Source organism: Etheostoma spectabile, chromosome 5, assembly GCF_008692095.1.
Source record: "Etheostoma spectabile isolate EspeVRDwgs_2016 chromosome 5, UIUC_Espe_1.0, whole genome shotgun sequence".
In the NCBI taxonomy this organism is placed as follows: domain Eukaryota; kingdom Metazoa; phylum Chordata; class Actinopteri; order Perciformes; family Percidae; genus Etheostoma; species Etheostoma spectabile.
In genome coordinates this window covers 5,879,603-5,903,008 of record NC_045737.1, presented here as the reverse complement: position 1 = coordinate 5,903,008, position 23,406 = coordinate 5,879,603, and the positions used below count along the sequence as shown (strand labels likewise).

At 40.1% G+C, this 23,406-nt stretch overlaps 1 protein-coding gene and 1 long non-coding RNA gene across 2 annotated transcripts; one reads left to right on the top strand and one right to left on the bottom strand.

Moving 5' to 3' along the window:
- Window positions 1-3,043: 3,043 nt before the first annotated feature.
- Window positions 3,044-17,225, bottom strand: LOC116690251 (uncharacterized). Its single transcript, XR_004332211.1, has 3 exons — window positions 17,134-17,225; window positions 9,382-9,392; window positions 3,044-3,053 (listed from the first exon to the last, which is right to left on the bottom strand). It is a non-coding gene; the product is annotated as an uncharacterized LOC116690251 (long non-coding RNA).
- Window positions 9,532-12,957, top strand: LOC116690250 (glial cell line-derived neurotrophic factor). Its single transcript, XM_032517067.1, has 2 exons — window positions 9,532-10,228; window positions 11,156-12,957. Exons 1-2 carry the CDS (start codon window positions 9,994-9,996, stop codon window positions 11,713-11,715), a joined length of 795 nt encoding a protein of 264 aa, XP_032372958.1. The 5' UTR covers window positions 9,532-9,993; the 3' UTR covers window positions 11,716-12,957.
- Window positions 17,226-23,406: the final 6,181 nt, after the last annotated feature.

Below are 23,406 nucleotides of genomic sequence, written 5' to 3'. Positions count from 1 at the left end.
CCGTCTGTGAAGAGGAAAATACTCAGACGAGATACCGTTGGTACGAACTGAGGCAGTTAGATGATCCAAGATGGTGTCTGATAAAATGAAAGGAATCTTTTTATGAATGAGAATAGCTACTACTCTAGCTTTACAGTCATTTCACATTGTTGAAACCATGATATCCACAGAACGTAGAAGGTCACTGTAGGGAGACTGGTGGTGATCAGAAAAAAACAAAAAGATAAAACCATTTAGGAGGGCATACATATGTAGCGTTACGTGTGATGTGCATACACACCTTCACATACAAAACCTCGACTGCTACTATGAACAATACTAACAAAATCATACTATAAAAATAGAAAATACTGTCAGAAAATATCACAGAATAACCCTATCTAATAATACCACAGTCACTTTTAAATGATTATTTGTTATGGTTGGGGTCCGGCTGGCCGTTAGTACTTGTTTTATTTACTATTTTTCTGAGTTTTCTGTTGGCCTGCCCTGTTTGTCCCTGTTATTTTCTTTTTTCTCACTCTCCCTCCGGCTGAAGCCAGCTGACAACGCACACCTGAGTCACATCCACAATCACCTGCTCCCACTGCTCCCCATCTTCAATCAACAACAGTATATCAACTCAAGCTCTTCAACCAATCTTTGTTTGATCGTTGCTCCAGTCACACTGGTGAAACTCTCTACAAGCCTTTGGTCTCTCGAGTGTTCTGTGATTAATCTTGACTTACCTCTTTTTGTTTCTCCCCCGCAGTTATCACCTCCACTCCTGTTTTCTCTCCAGTCAGCTTGCTTCTCCGCTCGCTCCGCCTCCCGCGGCACCCTGCTTCAGCCTGTCTCGGTCTCCGGTCCCAGCTCCAGTGTCTTCTCTGCGGGTCCACGCTCCTGGCTCTCCCAAGTTCCCCCGGGTATCCACACCCTCGAGACTCCCCAAGCTTCCCCGTCTCTTCGTCCCTATCCCTGGCATCTGCCTTCCCACTAGGAAGCTCAGCTCAAATAAATAATTTTGTTTTGTTTGTGAGCCTCACATTTGAGTCTTTTCTGTTCTTAGCGTAACATTATTGGCGTCATTGACCCGATCATTAATATTACCTCAATCACCATTCTCCGCAGTGTGTGAGGCAGGGCGTCCGTTATCATCTATCACATTGTTACTGATGTAGGCCAAGGCCTACGCAGGGTCGGTGAACTTCAAAAGTTTCCCTTTGCATGTGAACTGCAGAGTGGCTGGGTAGTAGAGGCGTGGAGCTTCTTTTTGGACTCTGAGAAGGCTGTGCGTTGTTTGTTGACATCCGGGCTGTAGTCAGGAAAGATGTGAAATCTTGATCCATTGAAGGAGAGCGGGCCCTTCTGTCGGGCAACTCTATGGTTTGAAAGTGATGGAGCTTGACAATGAATGCCCGTGGCCTATTGTCACCACCTGCTGGTTTTGGGGTCAAACTCCTGTCGGCTCTATCAACCGAAGGCGGCTTCTCAAAACTGTCTTCCCAAGCACATCAAATGAATAGTTTGGTGATGACTTCTGTTGGTCGTGCGTATATTCTGCCGTCTAGTGTAGTTTTTCCTCAAAGACTTGCTCGCTTTAACCAGCAAAGTTTGGAAAGCTTCCACACTGCTCAGCCTCTTGTCGAACTCACTCAGCCCGTCCACTACATTAGTAATTTGTTGGCCATACATACTCAGGATCAAATGTAGAGAGGCAATAGCCCGGTTCTCCTCCCAAAATGAGTTGATAGAGGCATGCACAGCAGTAACTTCATTTGCCAGCGCATCCATGTTGTTAGCATTAGCACCAATTCTGTGCTAACGCTAGCCGAGGAGTTTAAATCGCCCCGTGTTGGGGTTACCCTACTTTGTTGTTTGGCCAGTTTGGGAGGCATTTATCCACTCATAAGGTAGTAAAGTCACTTAGTGTGTGTTTCTAATGGAGTTTGAACGGTAACAAGGTCCAAAATGTATACATTTGACAGATTTCTGCAGGAGTTGTCGAAGGCACGTCTACTCTCTACTCATGCTTAAGCGTGCCCCGTAACCAGCTGATTTGTTTAGCCCTTTTCATTTTCACTCTGCCATCTACAGTCCTTTACTTAGACTTAATTTTGTGAGCCAGAAATATTCTACCTGCATACAAAACGAGTACATAAGATCCAGTAATTAATTAAGCAAGCCATCCATTTGGACAGAATAAGTAACATGAAAATCCTTTTATCTAATTCTGATCCAACATTTTCGTCGGCTACTAAAAATTTTTTCCAAGTAGGAATTTACAAACTACTGCAAAGACCATGTTCATTACAGTCATTTTCATAATGGATCCATGTGACAGCATGACAGCATTGTAAAAGCGGAATGGTAATACTAGGCCAGGACTGATTGAAGGTGAATACATCTATCTAAAACTCACAAGAAATGATTTAATCTGAGTGAGGTTAGGACGTGTCAGCTCAAATTTGCATGTGCACACGCACACACACACACACACACACACGCACACACACAGCAGTGAGTTACATACCAAGTTGCTATTGTTCTTTATGATGTACAGCAATACGTTTAACAAAGACAAAAAAAAGGAAATCACACTAACAATCATCCTCAGAGACTTTGACAACAAATCCATCATTCTACTAGTCTTACTGCACAATGCAGAGTTGCCTTAATTTCCATTCAGCTTGCTTCCTTTCTTCACCACATTCACATGTGACACCTGTATTAGTCATACACTTTCTGAGTCACAGAGACTAAATTTGATCAGATTTTTCCAGTTTCTTCACCTCCTATCAACAAATCACAAAATGTTACACAAACAGCCAGAGCAGTACACCTCTGCAGAGGTCAGATTGAGATACAATGAGTGTATTATCATCACTGTTTTAGAGAATTTTGTGGACAAAAGGAAGATGCTCTAAAACGTTTTCTTCATTTTTAATTAATGGATTCAATTTGTGGATTTAAAATATGTAACAGGAAAAAAAATGCCCTTTTTTATATATCAGGTCCAGGGTTGGCAGTTGGCGCTTGTGACACAGTTGAAAGAAATTCAACAATGACACATTCTCACAGTACATATTCACTCAGATGATAGTACTTCAGACAAAAGTTAGATATTAAATGATCCTGTGTAGCCTTTGTTTTGTATTCATGGAATCATAAAACCATTTCAGCAACAGAATTGTTTTCTTTGGATATAACGTTCAACAACTCAGATCAGCAACTGAGCACCAAACTGAGGAGAGCTTTCAAGGGTCTCGATAATGTAACAACCTAGGCTGATCGTGATCAAAGACTAACACACAAACAATTAGTGAGATCATGAGCAGCGTCCAGATGATGGTCACTGTGTTGCTGCATGAAAGGGAAACTCACTGGTTCCATCTCCTGGACAAACACAAACACACAACACATAATGGAGAGCCTGAGGAGAAACAAAAAGAGAAACCCAGGCACTGGCAGGTGCAGCCAGCCCAAACCAAACCCTATATTTTCACACACACAACCAGTCCATCTTTCTCTATTTCTTGAAAACAAGCTTACTAAAACTAAGAGGGAAACACAAGGTTGCTGGCAACTAGACACGTCCAAGTAAATGCAGTATTTCTTACTTTTTATTCAATTAAAAACAAGCAAATAAACCAGATGAGTGGTTTAGAAAATTGTTTCTCTCAGAGAGAAAAACCAACAGCCTGTAGTCAAAGGCATGTGACATGATTACTTGTATTTTAGCTGAACTAATTTGTTCTTTCTCACCACACTGCACAGATCAATGAGACTATCAAGATAAATTGATTTTAGTCGTTATTTGCATCAGTAAATTTGTTATTTTGCACACATATCTGTTATACTGTCATAGCCCACAAATACCTTAGAAAAATCCATTTTACATGTTAACATATTGAAGACATGTTTCTTTCTCTTTTTTACACTAATAGTTTTCATTGAAAAGTATTTCAAAATGTTTACACCACATACCTTTCTAATCATTACTTTGATATATGTTTATAAATATATACAAACTGTAAAGAAGAAAAAACAAATTCTAAGCAAAATAAGTCATACAAACCCATTTATAGTAAGAGCAAGCAAACAATAGGAAAGGAAAGAAAACAACAGTTAAGAAGATGCTGGGCACAAGCTGGAGAAGATACATACATGTTTACAGTACATACACACACACACACACACACACACACACACACACACACAAAATTATCACATACATTGGTTTCCTTTAGATGGTAGTGGTAGGGAAATTCTTTAGTTAATTGTATTACATCCTGAAAAAAAATAACAAAATAAATAGCCAGGTTCAATAGCACTAATGCATTGAGTTAATGTATCCCAAATTGTCTGAAATCTGCTTACTTGAAGCTCTGAAGAAAAGGTCAGTCTTTTCATCACATAGATATCCTTCAGAATTTCAATAAAGTCTGTTACCGCAGGTTGTTCAACTGTAAGCATTTTCTAACTTGAAAAAATGTAGTCATTCATTCATTCTTTGACAAAAGATAAAATAAGAAAAAACAGAAAGGATTATTCTCTGGTGTGAGCACCTCTGTTGCTGTGAATGTGTATTAATAGCAGTGGTAAACAGCGGCAGCATCAAAGTCCTATACATGCAGTTGGTTTCTAATCTGCATTAGAAATCCCTGAATGTAAAGTTCTCCACCTGAAATCAGACATTTAAGTTCCACACATCAATTGGGCAATTATGTCATACTCATTACAAGACTGGAGACAAACATGGAGGAAACGGCCTATTTGACCCTATCTCAACATTTCATAGCCAACTCCCAGTGGTTTAACTTAGCAGACGGCATCCACTCTCACAGCTCTCTGAGCCTGATCACGCTCACCCCGAGGCTCCAGCAGCACCAGAATACACATGGTGTGGATTACATTTTTTGGTCAATTTGGCTTCCATGTCATCTTTTACTCTAAAGAAAATCAAACTTAAAAAATATACATTTAGATGGTATTTGTTTAGGCTGCATCTGTAGATTTATTCAAAATTAATCTACATATCTAAAACTTGCATTGAAGTCGAGTAGCTCATTAACTGAGGAAGTTCTGTGCCGATATCAGGGATGTGCACAGGTACGGGCTATTGTTGCCCGGGCAACAGCCCATTCGCCCTGATTGGCTTAGCTGCTCTTCTGGTGGAAGAGCTTAAATAAACTTTCTTTCTTTTTCTTTTTATGGGGGTTTAAGTTAAATCAGATTAAATCACTATATCATTCAGTCTTGTGGCAGTCAATGACCTCTGCCCCCGGTCACATGACTTTGTTTATATTCTCACACACGGTGCACCGCATATTAAAGAGAGGGAAAGACAAGCCCTTCTGCTTTCACATGAATTTTTAAAGTTATGGAGATTATGACAAGTGTTTTGTGAATAGTAACCAAAAAAATCCACTTGAGCTTTGAATAAAGTGCAGCTTCAGCTTCACGTACGACGCGCAGCATTGCCTTATGTTAACGTAAAATGCTACGTTATCAACCAAAGCTAATGACAGCCTATGTTGCAGCAGCGGGCTAACGTATGCTACGTCCGTTACATTAGTTCTGTAGAGAAGAGCGAGCCTCAGGGATGTGATGGTTTGGGTTCTTGAATCATGCTATGTTAATGTTTCCAGTTTAGAGCAACGGGTCCTCCAAGTGTCTCTGCACGTCCCTGGCTGACATGTTTAATTATAGTGTTTATCCTATTCACCTGCAGTGCCTTGTCAAATGAATGCCAATTAGCGCATTTTAATTAGTTAAAGGCTGCTATTTCACCTTTTATATGCATATCAATGTGGCGATTGTGATGCCATTTTTAAACAGAGATTTTACTGTTGCTATTCACCGGGGGGGGGGGGGGGGGGGGGGGGGGGGGGGGGGCGTAAAAACATGCATACAAAAAAAGGGCACTTTCTCACAGGAGGAAGAAGGGCAGGGGCTCAAGCCCCTTTTGATGTGCACGTGCCTGCTGCTGTACATGCAGATGAATGGCGCCAGCACCTGGAGGTCTGCGCTTACCCGCCAGTAAATCTCTGCTGGTGACTGGTTTCAGAAGGGTTGAAAATTAGCAGCTTTTCCTCTTTAGCGTTTAGCTTAGCACAGCGCGAGTGCCATCATAAACAACACCGGCTTAGCCAAGTCATCCTCTCCAGCTCCACCCTTATCCAAAACTCGTCACGTCTGGTTAAAAAAAAAACAATGTCGACAATGATGGCCAAATTTCCAAATTCAAGGCTTGAAAATGCCTTTCCACAAACCAATGGGTGATGTCACGGCTGCTACGTCCACTTTTCCTCTATTTTTACAGTCTATGATTAGCTCCAACCACAAAAAGAAGAGGCTGCTGGGAAGGCCATTACTTTTTCAAATATATGTATAAGTATTGGAGGAATTTATAAATAAAACCTGGAAATGGCACTAGATGAAAAGTCAGGTTAGCACCAAAGTCATAAGGATTCATCCTCTGGGGACAATAGATGTCAGTATTAAATTTCATACCAATCCATCCTATAGTCGTTGAGATATTTCAGTCTGGAATAACCGACCAACACTGCAATTCCTCTAGCTCAGCTAAAAACAAGTATGAGATTAAAACGTGTAAATGTAGAAAACAGGACTCTCACCAATCTTCCCACTCTTCCTGTCAGTGTGAAGAGTCACAATACTCTTTTTTTCTGCTAATTACTAAACCAGTAGCAGTGTTTAAAATCAGACATCCATTCAGGCTGTAAACTCCTCCCTCCCGTAAACCATTTAGGGAGGCCAGGTTCATGTTGGCCGATAATGACGGGTGAAATGACCTGTGCAATTAACCGTGTTGCATGTGAGTCAAACTGAGCCCTCAAAAATGGATGACAGATTCAATTGCAGACTGGCCCCTGATTAAAACTCATGCTTTGCAAAAAAGGGGAATGGACATCTGTTTGGTGTATTTCCTGCTTGCAATGGTGTAATTGCTTAAGGATGAGATATTTCCATACAGTTGAGTGAGGAGTTCAATGGAAAGGGAAGCCTCTTCTGAATGATTAACAGTCTAACTTCTAAAAACATAAGCGGAAGACCACTGTTGTCCTGTATGACTTTACAGTTACAGCATCTTTGGGTGCTCACATGGTTTTAGCATGTTGGGTGTAGTCAAGTAATTACAATACAATGTGACTAGCGTGCAATGGCACTGACATGATTCATCATGAAAACACTACACTTCAAGGGTGCATGGACATGCATGTGTGTTTATATTATAAACTGCACACACACATGCGGATATACAGTATGCATTTCACATCAACCTTGTAAAGTTAAACTACCTTAGAGGAAACAGCATAATTTAGTTCTGCTGGGGAGCAAACAGCGGAACTGTTTTGCTGGAAAACAGTTTGTGTGCACCTGAACAGCAATACATTTTATCCACAATAATCATGTACAGCAGAAAATGAAGGACATGGCTGCTTCTTGAGAACACATGTCTGCAGGGATTTGATGTGTCTTTGTACTTGATAACTGAAGTCATCCTGGTCTTCTTCATATAACTGAACATGTGGCATCCTGAACAGTATTGTAAATATTAACAATCTTTGTTCTGTTTACCCTGAAAAAAAAAGTCTCAAAACATTACAGCTGTTTGAGTTCAGTTAGTTTTACTGTGGCACTGGCCAAAAAGAAATGAACATATTCTAACTACTATTGAAAGAAGAGCCCTTGATACTTTTGGCCTTGTTTATAGTAGTAAACAGAGCGTGGGAAGGAAGCATGATCCCTCAAAAATGTTTCTGTTTGTCTCTCATTTGTTTCTCTTCATCTGGCCTTTAAACAATTTTTTACCACTTGAATAAGTGCATGGGTCACCATTAGCTGACACTAAGAAACAAGTATATGCCACACAAAACAATTTTGAAATGTCTCTTGATCTACTACGAGCATTCAGACATGCATGGATTTCCAAGCAGATCTACAAGACCCGAGGAGACAACTCGTCATTTTGACTATTATATTTTATCGTAATTGAGATGTTTTCCCTTGATTGTGTTTTTAAATATTCTAATGCATTTCTTTGCCATAAAAAAAATGGAATTCAAGCTGTGTTTGAAAGGCACAATCTTTGAATCTTCCTTGCCTTAAGCCACTTTGACTCGTAGTAAACCTGCAAAATGTTGCTTTTAGAAATATTTAGGTTTTTTTAATTGAATTATCTTTGGATGACCAACACGTAACTCCAGACAAAAATCCTTATATATATATATACCAACATACAAAATCAGTTGAGCCAGCCCAACTAGAGAACTTATATTTCCAGGCATAGGGTGCAAATGAGAACCCATCAGTGTTTGCCTTCTGATTTATACATCAAAGTTTTTAATACTACACAACTGTAAAGCAACTTAAAACTTTCAACAACTGACCAACAATCATGCAACAACATCATTTTGATGTATTTTTCTTAAGATTATTTGTGTAGCTGAATGTGTTTTAATGTACCTTACAGGCCTAGATCAGTAACAGTGACCGAGCTTTCTAAGAAGACGAGGAACATCTCGCACAAACCTTGGGACAACCCAACAGACATGGGAAGAAACGTCGCAAAAGGAGATTCAAAGAGAGATCTCCTCTCATGGGATGGGTGTTTCAAAAGTTCTACTCATCTTTGTTCTGTTTTCAATCATTAAACACACACTCTTTCTCTCTCTGCCTTATGTTCTCGAATAAAAATCATAAAAAAGACAGAGATGGATAGCATCTCTGTGACTTGATGTGACTTGACACATTGAATAAAAAGATGGAATTTACTCATTGCCATTCTTTCACTGAAGAAGAGAATCTGCAGCTGTGTTTAGAGTAAAGTTCTGAGTTTCTTATTGACACCCACTGCGGCTGGTTTACAACCCAGGCTTCCAAAGGCAGTTTGCAGTAGTTTAATTTGTTTAACAGGATCACTCACAAAACACATGTGCAGCAAGCTGATCCATATACGGCATGAGCCAATTCCACAGGTTTCAACACCGTTCATCACGTCTTTAACATATTCTTTTGAGTTGTTATTGACACGTTTTTCAAAAGTCATGCCACTTTATACATCTCGGATTAAATTAATGACAAAATAACGTTTTCTACAGGCAATATTCCCCAAGTTAAACACCCAGTTGCTGTAATTAATATCAGCTCAGCTTCCTTGATGTAATCTGCTTATCAACTGCCAAAAAAACATGATTTCAAGCCTCACTGTGGTTATAAGTAGCAACACAATCCACTCAGTCTGTTTTGACTGGCTGATTAGAAACACGTTCCCCATCCAAAGTCAACCAAACCCAAAAGGCAGGATGGGAAATCAAGAGTATTGATAGTGGAAAGTGTGAAACCTCTCTCTCCCTCTCAGCCATCTGAGTCCACAGAGAGAGCCTCTTTCATAACAGAACCCCTCAGCAACTCTGGACCTTAAGTTCAATCATGAACATAGTCTCCATTCCTCTCTGAAGTCTGCATGGGTGGAGACAGGAAGAAGCAGGCCTAGAGGATGGACCATCAGACGTCACGAGCCCTTCCCATCTCTCCTGTAGACCTCTCCTTCTCCTCACGGCTCGGTCAGGATTGATGGTGATTGGGGATGTACAGGAGTCACTGCATTGTGCAAGAAGAACCGTGCGCACTGAATGAAAACCTGTAGACTGTAAACTGGGAGTATTTTTCTTCTTCCAAGCGTCGATGGATTTGATAACAACTTCAAAGGGAAGTCTTTGCTTTTCGTTTTGAGCTTCTGCCTTTGGTTTGGAGCCTTCTTGGATGTTGCGCCACGCTGCACTGCGTTTGCCAGCTGGCACGTGAGTATAGCAGTAACACATTGATCTTCACAATTTCCAGTGGCTTGAACCCGAGCCGATGAGTGCGCACCACCTTTTCCTCTCCGACTAATTGACGTCTTCAACATGCCGTTAATCGCGTTTGCCAGATGATACCTGTTGATTTTTCATCGCGCCATGTCCTTCTGTCGGACTGAAGTGGACAATGAAGTTATGGGATAGCCTGACCATTTGTTTGATACTGCTGAGCGCCGTGCACGCCCGCCGGCTTCTCCGGAGCCGACCGCAGTCCACGTCCTCCAAGAGGAGAGGGCGCGCCGCCGAGAGTCCCCTGGAGCTCCCGCCGGTTCACATCCGCCTGGCTGTCACTTCCCCGGGCATCAGCCGCGCTGAGGCGGATACAACGCACTGGGAAGAGTCGCTGGCTGGAGGGGGAACATGTAAGAGCCTGGGTTTTTTGTATGGAGTGTCCAAAGTGCCACACAACAACATCATAAGAAATCATTTGCACCCAGCGGGCTTTCTGAGTTTTTAATTCTTTCTAGTTAAAAAAAAAAACTAACAATGACCTTGTTATCTGTGTCTAATAGAAAAACTTTTTGACCTAACATACAATACTTAGACTAAATTTGATAGGCCTACTAAACAACTTATTTACGTATTAACAACTTTCAAGTTATTGAAACATTTGCAATTGTGTTAGTGGATTTCGATGTTATTGCTTTCTACATACAACACCCACATTAGAAATATGTATTAGTTTTGGAAATAATTAAACAATAGTAGGTGGTCAACTAACAATTATTTTTATTATTGATTAATCAACTTATTCTTTTTGAATAATTACGTTTATAGTGTAAATGTAATAATACCTGTCACAATTTCCGAAAGCCCAAGGTGACATATTCAGATGACTGGTTTTGTCTGACCAAGAGTCTGCCTCATCATGCTTAATTTACTAATAACAAAGGACAGACACAAGCAGCAAATCTTCACAACTGAGAAACTGTAACCAACTGTTTTATGTAAATATTAAGAATGACAATAGTTGTTGACAACTTTTTTTGTCAATCCACTAATCGGTTAATCATTTTAGAACTAGTGGCATTTGCTATCAGGCTACGTAGTGGCTGCTGTATCTTTAATTCAACTAGTGCACTCAAACATACAACAGTCTGTTGCATAACTTGGATGAATCAGTTGAAATGAAATCCTCTGCAATAAAGAAGTGTACCATTTCGCCATTTAAATGTGTAGTTGTGTGAAGACACACTCCATGGGTTCAATAGCCAGAGTGATGAGTTAAAGTGAAACAATATGTGCTTGTACGCCCTTATAAAAGTGCCATTTCTCTTAATGTGTTTCAGACACAATGGAGGAGCCCCTCCCAAGTGAGTTTGAAGATGTGGTGGACTTCATCAAAGTGACCATCAGTAGAATACGTCGCTCCTCCTCATCCACCGTGTCCTCATCCACCTCCTCCCCCTCCAAAGTAGACTCGAGCAGCAGGACTCGACACAGACGGGAGAGGAAGATGGGAGCGAGCCAGCAGAGTGGAGGAAGAGGAAGAGGAAGAGCTAGAGGAGGGGAGACGGGGAGGAAGGTTAGGGAAGGAAGAGCTAACCGACGAGGACAGGGCTGTGTGCTCAAACAGATCCACCTTAATGTGACAGACCTCGGTTTGGGCTACCGCTCCAGCGAGGAAATGATATTCAGGTACTGCTCCGGACCCTGCAGGAAGTCTGAGACCAACTACGACAAAATCCTTAACAACCTCGCTCACAGCAGAAGGCTTCCTCCTAAAGACACGCCCCCTCAGGCTTGCTGTCGGCCAATAGCATTTGATGACGACCTCTCGTTTCTGGACGACAACCTCATGTACCACACTGTGAGAAAGCACTCTGCTAGGAAATGTGGTTGTGTGTAGAGCGTGAGCTGGTGATAGGCTTTGTGTTGTTTCTCCTGATTTACCTCTTTGTGAGCAAAATTTCCGGCATTATGTGTGGCCTTATGACTTGAGTCCGTTGGTAAAGGAGTAAATAAGTAGAGGAGGTGGCGTCTACAGTTTTTACCCCAAAGCAAAGATCCTCTTCTTCTCCTCCTCAATCACAATTATCCGCAATTTCCTTTACAGTTCACACCTTACATCACTAATATGTTCAGTGTGATTTTAAATGTTTCAATGGATACTCAACCTAAAGGACTGAAATCTGACACAATGGATGATTCCATTCTGTCTAGCGTACAGCACATACAAATGTTACATGGAAAGGTTATACATGTGAAATGTATTTATGAAATCTTGAATTTATTAACTTATTGATATTTATTTTGTTTTTATAAAAGGAATACATTATTTATTGTAATATGATATCTCAGTGTGTGCCAAAAGGTTGACCTAAAAGAGGTTAGTGGTATATTTCCAAAGAAAAGCAGTAAAAGACTGGGTGGTTTACATTGTAAAATATTTTAGGTGGAGTTGTCTTGGAAACAAACAGTTATGTGTGCATTCAGTGTTTCTCACCAATATACATTTTGTGTATGCTTTAGGTCTAACAAAAGAGTTTAATATAACATATTTTCTTCCTCATAAAACATTTGCAAAGTTGATTTTGAAAAAAAGATTTTTACATCCCATTCACTAGTTTTCAGTCTTTGTTGTTGCATTGCTACTTTGCTTGTTACCATCACCAATTGTTGCTCTGCGGAATATCTGATACTGGAGTCAGGGCGGTGTGTGTTGCATTGTCACATGATTATACAATACAAACATAACGGGGCCCTCTCTTAAAAACATTGCTCTATAGCATTACTAGTGGTCAAAATTCCCCGGGACACCTTAAAGGTTTTTCTTCCCGGAAAATTCTCAGTATCTGAGCGTTTACAATGTTTTACAACTTTAGTGTCATTTGACTGCATTGTTTCCTGTTTTTGTTTTTTAATTAACAATGTAAGAAAGTAATGTGAGAAAAGCTATATCAAAGCGTTTTGTTATCATAATTAGAAGAATAGTTGTTTATTCACTGCTAATTTTGTGTCCTCTCAGATGAATTGCTGTTAGTGAAACAAGATTTTCTCACTTTAGAAACATAACTACAGCTTTATTTTTATACGGTACCCGCTTTGAAATTGTCTCATTTTATTAATAATAAATGTATTCCCCACAGTGTAGTGTGTTCTGTAGGTAATTACTAGCACACGTGATCTACTGTTGTGTGGATGCAGACAACAAGCAACAACAAGCTACGATCAGCCCACACTCAGACAAAAACTCGGGTTTTGAAAATTACGCTATACAAACGTGACATTGATCAAAAAGGAGTTAGGTAACAGAAATTAATCATTGTATTGCTGTCACTTTTCATGTAAAAGAGGGACAGGAACAAGAGAGCAATAGGCCATTAGGGATTTAAACTTTGTAATAAAAGATGAATAGAATCGGATGTTATCAAATGACAGGAACAGGCATTAAACACAGAAGAGAATGGAGTATCTATGCCTAAAGTAAAGTATAGTACCTGCAGTACCTAAGAATAAAAGGAAGGTGAGACAGACAATGAAGGATGGAAGATAGATGGATGAAAGACCAGTGTTACAACATAAAGAAAACAACATGGAAAAAGGAGCCTTGGAGTTAAGAGCTAATACATGTTTGAAGAGAGAGGGAGGACGATGAAAAGACAATGATGCAGGAGTTGGAGAACATGAGAAGAGATGATGTGTCTTGCTTAACTAATGTGTGTGGTTGATACAGGATCCATCCCCTGCTCTCTCGCATTTCACAGCCCTTCCTCTAACTGTCTCCAGAGCTGTTAATCAGTGCAGCCTGGTTCAACAACTACAGGGTAAAGCTGGGCTTGCCAAGTCTCTCTTATTTCCTTATGCAACTCATTATCTCTATAAACAACACTGCGATTCTCTCTGAAACATTTTGCAGCCAGAGCAGATGCACCAGTCGAGCTCAGAGCAGGTGATTGATCCCATTTGACAGCTGCGGTTTCACTGTTAAGATCCGATCTGTTATGCTCTGCAGCTAATACTAAGAAACTTGAAATCATGACGAGCCACTGTGTTTAAAACGTCGATCTGTTGGATGTTGAACATATCACCATGGTAACATTATGACAGTAAAGATCTGCAGCCAGTAACTTTGGTATGAAACCGGCTGCTCACAATATCAATGTTTTATCAAATGAAAAAGGATCGCTATTTGGTCAACCTAGAAATGCAGTGCACGTAGTGAGTCAACACGTTCCACAGCCATTACTTCTACTTTTCCTACTCATTAATTTAGTTTCCAAGCCACCGATTGATCCAGTTCAACTGACTAATCAGAGTCAAAACCCTATTTAAAAAAAAAAAAAGTTTTAAAAAGTACACCCACAGTGTGGCTTGGCAAAACGTAGACTCTAGTCTAATGGCTAATGTGAGGCCAATTAAACATCTTCCTGCGTCAACCATGACAGCGGTAAACTGGTATTGGCCCCACTGTGGAAATGTGCATAGTTCATCAGCTTTAGCTGTGGACAACAGAGGAAACCATTAGAGCTAACTGACAGTCAGACGATAGTGTCATTAGTCAGATGAGTCTACTGCTCCTTTGTTCATGGTGTCAGAGGAGCTTGTAATGAAGGATAATGTTCCACAGGAGTGTAATACAACACTAACAACTGTTAGTGGTTGCGGGGATGGTGTTCTAAACTGCAGGTGCTAAATACTGGCAGAACTGCAAAACTCCTACCTGTGATGGCGTCTAACCATGCAATATTTAAAATTACCAGATATCAATGTCAATGGAGGTGAATACAATGTCATGGCACGTTGTACTCACGGTACTAAAAATTACAAAACAAAAATCAGCTGTAAAACCTATTTTTAGAAGCCACATCCTGGTTGCTCTTTAAAATCCACAAACCTAAATATGTTTTCTCATCTTTTTAAAAACGATTAGTGAGGTTTATATGGGGCACATGAAGCTCATTTCTCCCATGATTTCCAAACCAATCTGGAGATAGTAAAAAAAGTCAACCTGTTTCAAGAGAAAGCCTGTTTCCTTTGAGCCTCAGCATTATGGTTTTTAAGATATACTTTACAAGAAGATTTACATATAACTCAAATTCTCACAATTCACTTCAAATCAGTGACCAGCTTGTTTACAGGAGGAAGTAATTGTGGGCAGAGCCTTGTCCGCCACCATTTTGCCAGCTGGCGTGAGTAAAGATCAGAATGATAACCTATGTGCAGTCACTGTATTATCAGACATGTAGCGGGTCCTCCTGAGAGATCTGTCAAACCACAAGAAGCTCTTTGTGCCACTGCTCTGGAATATGTCAGTGTGACTCAGGCTATATGACAAATCAGTTGTAAGCACAGAAGGAAGGAGGAGAGGCATCACAACATCAAAACAATACAGCTGCCAATTGAAGACATGTGAAGACAGCACAATACTGGTCCTGTTTTTAAGATCAAAAGAGGCTCCCAGATCTAAATTTAACTGTAAAGACTGCTACATTTAACTGTCATGGGACCCACGTGATCAGCCGGCGGTCATAATTCCGTAGGATATCATACAAATTGTTGTGCATAAGTTTTTGTACGATATCATACAAACCCATTTATGAGAATGCGTTGCCATTGTAAAACAGTGACACATCAGTCTTGTGACTTTTCACCAAACGCTCTATTTTTAAAGTCAGCTTCTGGAAAATGTTTTGAATTTTGCAAGGGATTTCATATTTTGTGGTTATGTGGGAGACAGTGATTGTGGTGAACTCCAACAAAAGGAGGGTAAAAGAAAAGATATCTCTGCAGCTTATATGCATGATCCAAGCATTTGATATTTTGAATGTACATGACATTTGAACTTCAGTTAGCTTGAGTAAGTCTGACTCAGACACTCTTTTGGCAGGTGCTTTATTGTACCGGACTACAACAATGCATTGGCCCACCTATCTACAGCTAAGGGAGACCGTGATGAGCCCTATTTCAACAAACGGTGGCGTGTTCCTTTAAATATTCAAGTGCAACCTGAGAATGTGCATTACAACGCTCCGTCTCAGCTTCACACCTGTTGGACATCATGGTGTGTGTGTGTGTGTGTGTGTGTGTGTGTGAGATCATGACTTAGGCTACCTTCGGAGATCCATTACAGTCCAAATACCAGTTAATTGGGGATAGCTTGTCCAATTGAGGACAAAAAGGTCTGTCCACAATTGGGAAAATTATCATTTTTGGTTCAGTTGTAAAGGTTAGGGTGAGGTAGGTTAGGGGTAAGTCTCCAGGAAAATAATGTACAGTAAGTCCATGTATGTAAGTAAACGTGTGTTTGTTTGTGTGTATTCATACAATAAAATAAAAATCTCTATGTTTGAGTATTGGACCAGATGAGAATGCCGGTTTAAATAAGTTTTATTGTAAGTTTGCCATTTTAAGTCTTTTAATAGCCAGAAGTTGCAATGTAAACCTGCTGAGTAACTGTGTATTCCTGGTGCTCTCAAGCTTAACAGTGATGTAAAAATAGAAGAACTTTTATCCTTTTCTATTCTGCTGTCCCCCTCTCAGGACTAAATACGTGTAAACACTTTTCTGAATGGATGGATGGCATCATACCGAGAAAGCAAAGCCAAAGGTTTTGATAGGCTGGTTGATGACGTGATTTTCCATCCACGTCTTTCTGTGTTGTTAGAGTGCAACAATAAGAAACAGCTCAGAGGCAGACTGGACAGTGGCGCTGCTGAGGAGGACGCTGTCAGCTCCAATATGGCACACCACATCAAGCAACGAGGAAACTGCCGAGATGATGTGACGGCCCGCTTGAAAGGGGTGTGATCCTGAATGACACCACCAAAGACACACAACAAGTTATATTTGACCAGCTGGGATTTACGTCTGTGAAATACTTATTCAAAACAGTATTTCTTTTAACACAGAGAGTTAAATAATATACTTGCTTGTGACTATAGACTGATGGATTGTATGTACGGCTTAGTGATATTTCTACTTGTCAAATTTCTTAGCAACGTTTTGTCTGAGGCCACTTGTTGGCCACTGTTAACCTGGTTGCCAAGCGTTTCAGGTTTTTATTTATTTAGAGTCACATTTTTATTCAGAAAACCTTTATTGCCCTTCACAATGTGATAGAAACATGTTTTTGTAACAGGCAGAAGCACCGGTGGGAGATCAGGTCGGCTAGCAATCGTAGGGAGTGATTCTGTGCGCAAGATAAAAGAAAACGGTTGTAGTAGGGCTATAAAACCAAACTGTTAGCTAATCGGAGCTAAACTGCTTGGTAACATATCTTCCCAGGGCCTTTGTTCCCCAGCTTAATATGCACTTAATAGGATACAATAAACAATTTTATGTTCTCAGCAATGTTTTTCCCTAGGTCAACTGTTCAATGTATGGTCCCCTGGGTCAATATGCTGCAATCCCCCACAGTTTATGGCTTACTAATATTATAGCCTACGCTGCAAAATGTCCTTAAAATTTATGGGCGAGACAGTTTTCTTGACTTCTGAGTTCTTCAAAACTTACAAAAAACAACATCAAACACAAACTTTAAACCATTAATCATGTTATTTGACTTAACTTAAAAAAACATGAATTTGAGAGTTATATATCATACTACGGCTGTTTAACTCTGGGGTTAAAGCTATATAGATATTACAAAATGGACATAATATGCGTTGTCAATACATCAGTCTGCATTCCTCTCATCGTTTACACACATGGCTCAGAAGCATCTCTGCTACGCTCAGGCACAGCGTGGAACAGCTTAAATCTCCTGTAAACACAGTGTGTGTGTGTGTGTGTATGTGTGTGTGTGTGTGTGTGTGTGTGTGTGTGTGTGTGTGTGTGTCTAAGACCCCAAGAGGCCAACCAGACTACTAACTCGCCATTCATTCTCCTCTCATGAGGAAACGGCAGAATGTCCTTTAGCTTCATCCATTAATGTCTCCAGCGCTCCATCCTTCTTGTTCTCTTATACCCCCTGTGCTTAAACTTAGGAATGTGTGTGCTAATCCACATACACTCTTGTGTGTGTATCTGTGTCTACTCCCTCGTGTTCAAGGGAGGAACCTCTCACTTCCTCCATAAACACCTCAGTCGTATGCAAAAGATCTTAGTGTGAGCTTCTGAGTCCTTCACCCTCTATGCAGTTACGCCTCATAAATAGGACACATCGAAAGTTATAGAAATGTTTTAAATGGCTACTCTGGGGAAAAAACAGTCAAGTGTTTGGACCAGCATATAAAAGAAAAAATTTCATTCAGTCATACAAGGATTAAAAAAATAATAATGTGGGTTTTAGTAGATTGGCCTACCTTAAATGGGTGACAGAGTGGCTCACTGGGTAGACTGTGAGAGCAATTGTCCACCATGCTTGTTTGTATATGGGATTAATTAAGAATTTTATTTAGATTTCACCAAATTGTAAGACACTCAGTGCTGGTTTTACCCAATACATGAGAGTTCAAAACAAACGTAGCACAAAGTAAACCTGACTTTAGTAACATATACAGGGATTTAGACATTTCTCATCATTTTCACCATTGTTTCTTTGGCATGACAATTTCGACATATTATACGTGCATTGCATGCAACATGTCAGCTAGTCGCGTAGTACACCCTGCGGTGCAACATGGACACATGGTCAGGGATGGACCCGGGGTCATAAGGTGTTTTGGGTCTTGTCATTAGACACCTTCTCCCAAGTGACCCATCCGGAGGGGGGAGGGGCTGATCAGGCCCCTTGTGTCCAGGTAGCTTAACATCAGCTGAGGCTAACTGTTGTTAGCTAGCAAATAAATATCCCTAACTAATGTTAACTGCCAACTGAAAAGTTCAAGATGTGATGTTAACATAAAGTAAATCCGCTTGGTGGTTTAACATGTGCAGCATGTGTAGAAACAGCTGCATACTGAGTTTTTTATCAAAGATATTACATTTCAAGAAAGTAGCTTGGCTACCAGTAATGCTAGCTATCAGTAGCCATATATGTCAGGAATAATAAAACTTCTTATACTGGTACTGTATATTTTAATGAATCCTGTGAAATGGTTCCATAATTTTTTTTGGGGGGGGAACATATTTACCAACATAGGAACTAAAATGGTTTAATATAGAACCGCTTGCTTTATGTATAGCTGTGCCGGCAATTTGTCTTCTGTTCTGTTGTGCATTTATACTGTTTAGTTATTGGACATCAGCATTTTGTTTTGTTTGTGAGGTAATATTTAATGTTAAATAACTGTAATTTATTTAGTCTTTACTCGTTTCCTTACAAAATTGTAAACGCAATCTTGTTTATGTTTTGTTTCCTGCATTTTATTAATCTCTGTAAAGTTTTATAAACTTCTTTCCAAACTTCTGTCTTAGCTCATCTGAAAAGGAGGAGGAGTGTATGTGTGTTTGTGTGTGTGTGTGTGTGTGTGTGTGTGTGTGTGTGTGTGTTTGCCTCAAAAGATTCTACATCCGATGAATATATTACACAGCTTAGCATTAGTATCTTACTGGCTATATAACATACACACAGATGCATAAGCTCTGTATCCTTATCATCTAACATTAAGCACATCCATACTCTAAATTTGCGCTGAATGGAAAAAAACATATCAGAATGCCATAAATTGACTGAACCTTGTGTTTATACATAAATTTACAGCTCATCAGGGCACTGAAATAATGTGGGATCCCCAACCATGTAAGCAAGCATTCCTCTGTGCTAGCTGCAGCATTGCACAGATGTTTTCTCATCCTTGTCCTTTTCACAGGCTGAAAACAAAACGATAGATGCCGTTTTAAGTTAGAAAACTGATTTCCACCTCAATGAAAACTAAATAGTTAAATTTCGCTGTTAAAACCATGTTCATATTTTTGCTTTACTCGATAGTATGCAGAAGGGAAAACAGGACAGGTGTTGCAGAGGAGGGCTTCAAACCACATTCAGACTCACAACATTGTGAATGATCGCACATCCAGATCACTGAGCCAAAAAGGTGGCAGAAACTGAAACAAAAACTGAAGAAATGCATGATTCCATGACAAATCAGATCAGAAACCAGGCCACTGGAACGAGAATTCAGTGATAAAACAAGACTGCCACTAAATTTTGCAATCACTGTTTAAGCTACTGATCAAATCCAAACATAAGTGTGGAGGATCCCCAAAATACCTCCACAAGTAGCCTCCGATCCTCCAACATACATCTGTTTCCCCCTGAGGTGAATGGACCCTGAAATGGATCCTACTAAGCCTGAAAATGACTCACAGAGCAAAAAAAGGGCGCAAACAGTTCAAACCTCTGACTCACAGCCCCTTTATAACCCCTCTATAACCTTTCATAGGCTACAATGACCTTCTCATGACCCCTTGTAGTGCCTTAATATCCCCCATCCAGGCCTGAGTGAGGAGAGACAGACCTGATGGAAATTTGATATCTTGTGCTCAGTTGCCCTTTAATTCACTCACACACATCTTCTAGCTCTTGACAAAAATTCAGAGCTAGATTGCAAGCATAAAGACACATAACAAGGACACATGATGTACACGTGCGCACGCACACAGAGACACACAGTGACTGATGTCGAACTGTTTTAAGGCTCCTTTTTACTGTGATCTAACAAAAAAAGTGGAAAGGAGAAGTCGAACAAACATGGCATGTTTATTTTCCCTTTGATTCATGTAAGTTAAGCCATATGGTGGAAAGCGCCCTGCGCCAATGTGAAGTGGACACATTTCAACAGAGATTACAACAACAGGAAATAAAAAATTGACCTCTGTAATGATTCTGCCATGCTGTGACCTTAGAGGTACACAGAGGTACACTCCTCTCCACTCTAGGTGGAAACACTAAATCCCCACCACGGGCTACCTTGTGTACAGGCCGAACACAATAGCTTAATTTTTAAGATGGGCAAAATGTCAGCAGTTGCAAGAAAGTGCCTTAGAATTATGATTATAACATATTTTAAAGCATAGCTCAACATTTTGGGAAATGTGTTGATCCTCTTTACTGAGCGATTGATACCAATTTAATGTTCTATAAAGTAAATATATATATATATATATATATATATATATATATATATATATATATATATATATATATAAATAAACGGCCAGTAACTGGTTAACTTAGCTTTCCAAAAACACTGGAAACGGGGGAACAAGATGTTACTGAGTTGCATTATGGGAAGTGTAGGAGTCAGTGTTTTGGGAGCTGACCCATAGGAAGGACTAAAAATCAACACATCTTAGCCTCAGCAGCTCTGTCAATCACATGTTTACCAACGTTATGGAAGTGTAATACTAAACCACTGGACTACCCCTTTAAAACAACTGAAGCCTGTTTAATGAACATCAGGCAAGTTTAACTTATATAACTTGTATATTGTTAGGTTTTATATATATATATATATATATATATATATATATATCAATAAGCTGCATGGTTGGGGTAAACCACAAAACATACTTTAATCTCCAGAAAAGCTCCATCTGTACAGTCCAAGTAGGTTTCCAGCTGTTCTTTCTTCATTTTATGTGGAACTCTACGTGACTGTTGCACTACTGTGGGACACACTTCCTGTCTAGTTTTTTTTTTTTTTAGCTAAATCTGTGGTGGATCTGCCGTACTGTGGATTATGTGGATACATTTTGCTGACACCAAAGAATAACATTTAAGAAACTGTTATGTTTCATGCCTAAGCTGAATTATGGGCGAGCTGAAATGGAACAACCTGCTGTGTGTAAACCGGTCACTCATTGAATCTGTTATTCAACAAAAGATACCCTGATTACAGCACTCCGCACTGAGGCTGAACACACAGGAAACTATCAACATGTGCTGAAGACACTGCCATAATATCAACACAGCACACTCTCATCAAAGGAACCATAACAATAAGGAACCGCTGGCCTCACACTTGCATCTGCATGCAGTCCCCATGTTTCCATGAAGACCCCATGGAAAAAGCTGGCGCACACACAGCTGTGATGACAGAGGTGGACACTGTACGCTACTTGCCCATTCTGTCCAGCTTTATTCAGGAGCTTTTTTCTGTGAATATTGACACTGTGTCATCCAGGGATGGGAGAAAAACGTGCTCTGGTTTATTGGCGTTTCTTTAAACCAATCCCAATCGTCTTGGGCAGAGCCCACGGTGCTGCTGCAACAAAGGCTCGGGAAGGAACTTGTTCTGGGGGAACATGTGTACGTTCAAAAGTTGTTTTAGACGTGCAACAGAAAACTCAGATTGAACAGAGAGTCTAGCTAGGATGTAGTAGGAATAGCACAGGTGTATTTAAAACCATTAATCCACTTAGGAGAGGCCCTGGTATTATGCATGCTGACTAACTGAAATACTGAAGCTTACTGGGAAACTTGATGGAATTGAGCCATCAGTAAGGTTATTAATTTCAGCTGTGCTTTTCCTACTATGACAAGTCAAAATGTCTGCCTTGAAAAAGGTCTATAGTCCTCATAACTCAAAGTCTTTAAATTCCAACACAAAGAAAGTGGAATGTAACGGACATCCGGCGGGAATAAAGTGAGATCCAACAGAAATTCCGTTGGCAACGGAGCAATCCCGGAAGTAGAACATAGCGGATATAGACTACTAACCAACTTACGTTTCATCATTGCTGTAGAGCAAGCAGAGGACTGTTCGTTGTTAAATTCTTTTTAAGGGGAACTTCAGCAAGTTAGTATGGCACTTCCACATATTTGAGGGACTCACAAAAGACAGTTTGAGAAAAAGAATAATGAAAAACAGCAGCTTACAGTTTATCTGTAGCTCCTTTAAATGCGTGCACATATATAATCATGCGCACACAGCAAAAAATCTTTCAAACTCACACTGTAAGCCCAAACCGAGACAAGCCTGATCATAAAACTATGACACAACCAAGGTCATTGTCTGAGATTTGACAAAGGTCCTCCAGAGCAACATAGGACTTCCACAGGCCGAGTAGTACTCCCCATGACGACTAAACTGTTCGTCATGTGTAAATTAAGTGGAGTTCCCCTCTAATGGATGAACGAGCAGCTGTGATTGCAGTGAGAACAGTTTTTGATCTCCAAAGAGAGACTTTGTTGTTTCACTACTTGTGGTCTGTTGGTGAGAAAGTCCAGAATCCAGTGGACGTGGGCGGGGGGCTGATATCAGCTTTTTGGACCTGTGTTGTGACCCAGCTCATGACGGGAAAGGAGAGCAACATAAAAACAGGTAAAAGTGAAGTTATGTATTGGTGAGAGAGTTTAACATTGAACAACAAAATCGGGTACACGACCTACAACGGGGAAAAAGGCCTGTGGGTGATGCTTAATGCAAAGAAATAAATATATTTGAAAGACTGACTTTTCAAAGAGCTAAATCACTGAACTACATGAACAGAAACAGCAGCTCACTAATTAGCTCATCAGCAAAACAGGGCCCATATTACAACAAAGTACCTCAATATCAGCACAAAACAAGAAATAATACATTTTATTTGTATTCCACTTTACATTACAGCAATCTTAAAGTCCTACAGAGCGTATAATTAAAAGTCAATAATTAGAATTTAAAAGATCATGATATTTTTTTAAAAGATATGTTTTTAGGTGTCATTTAAA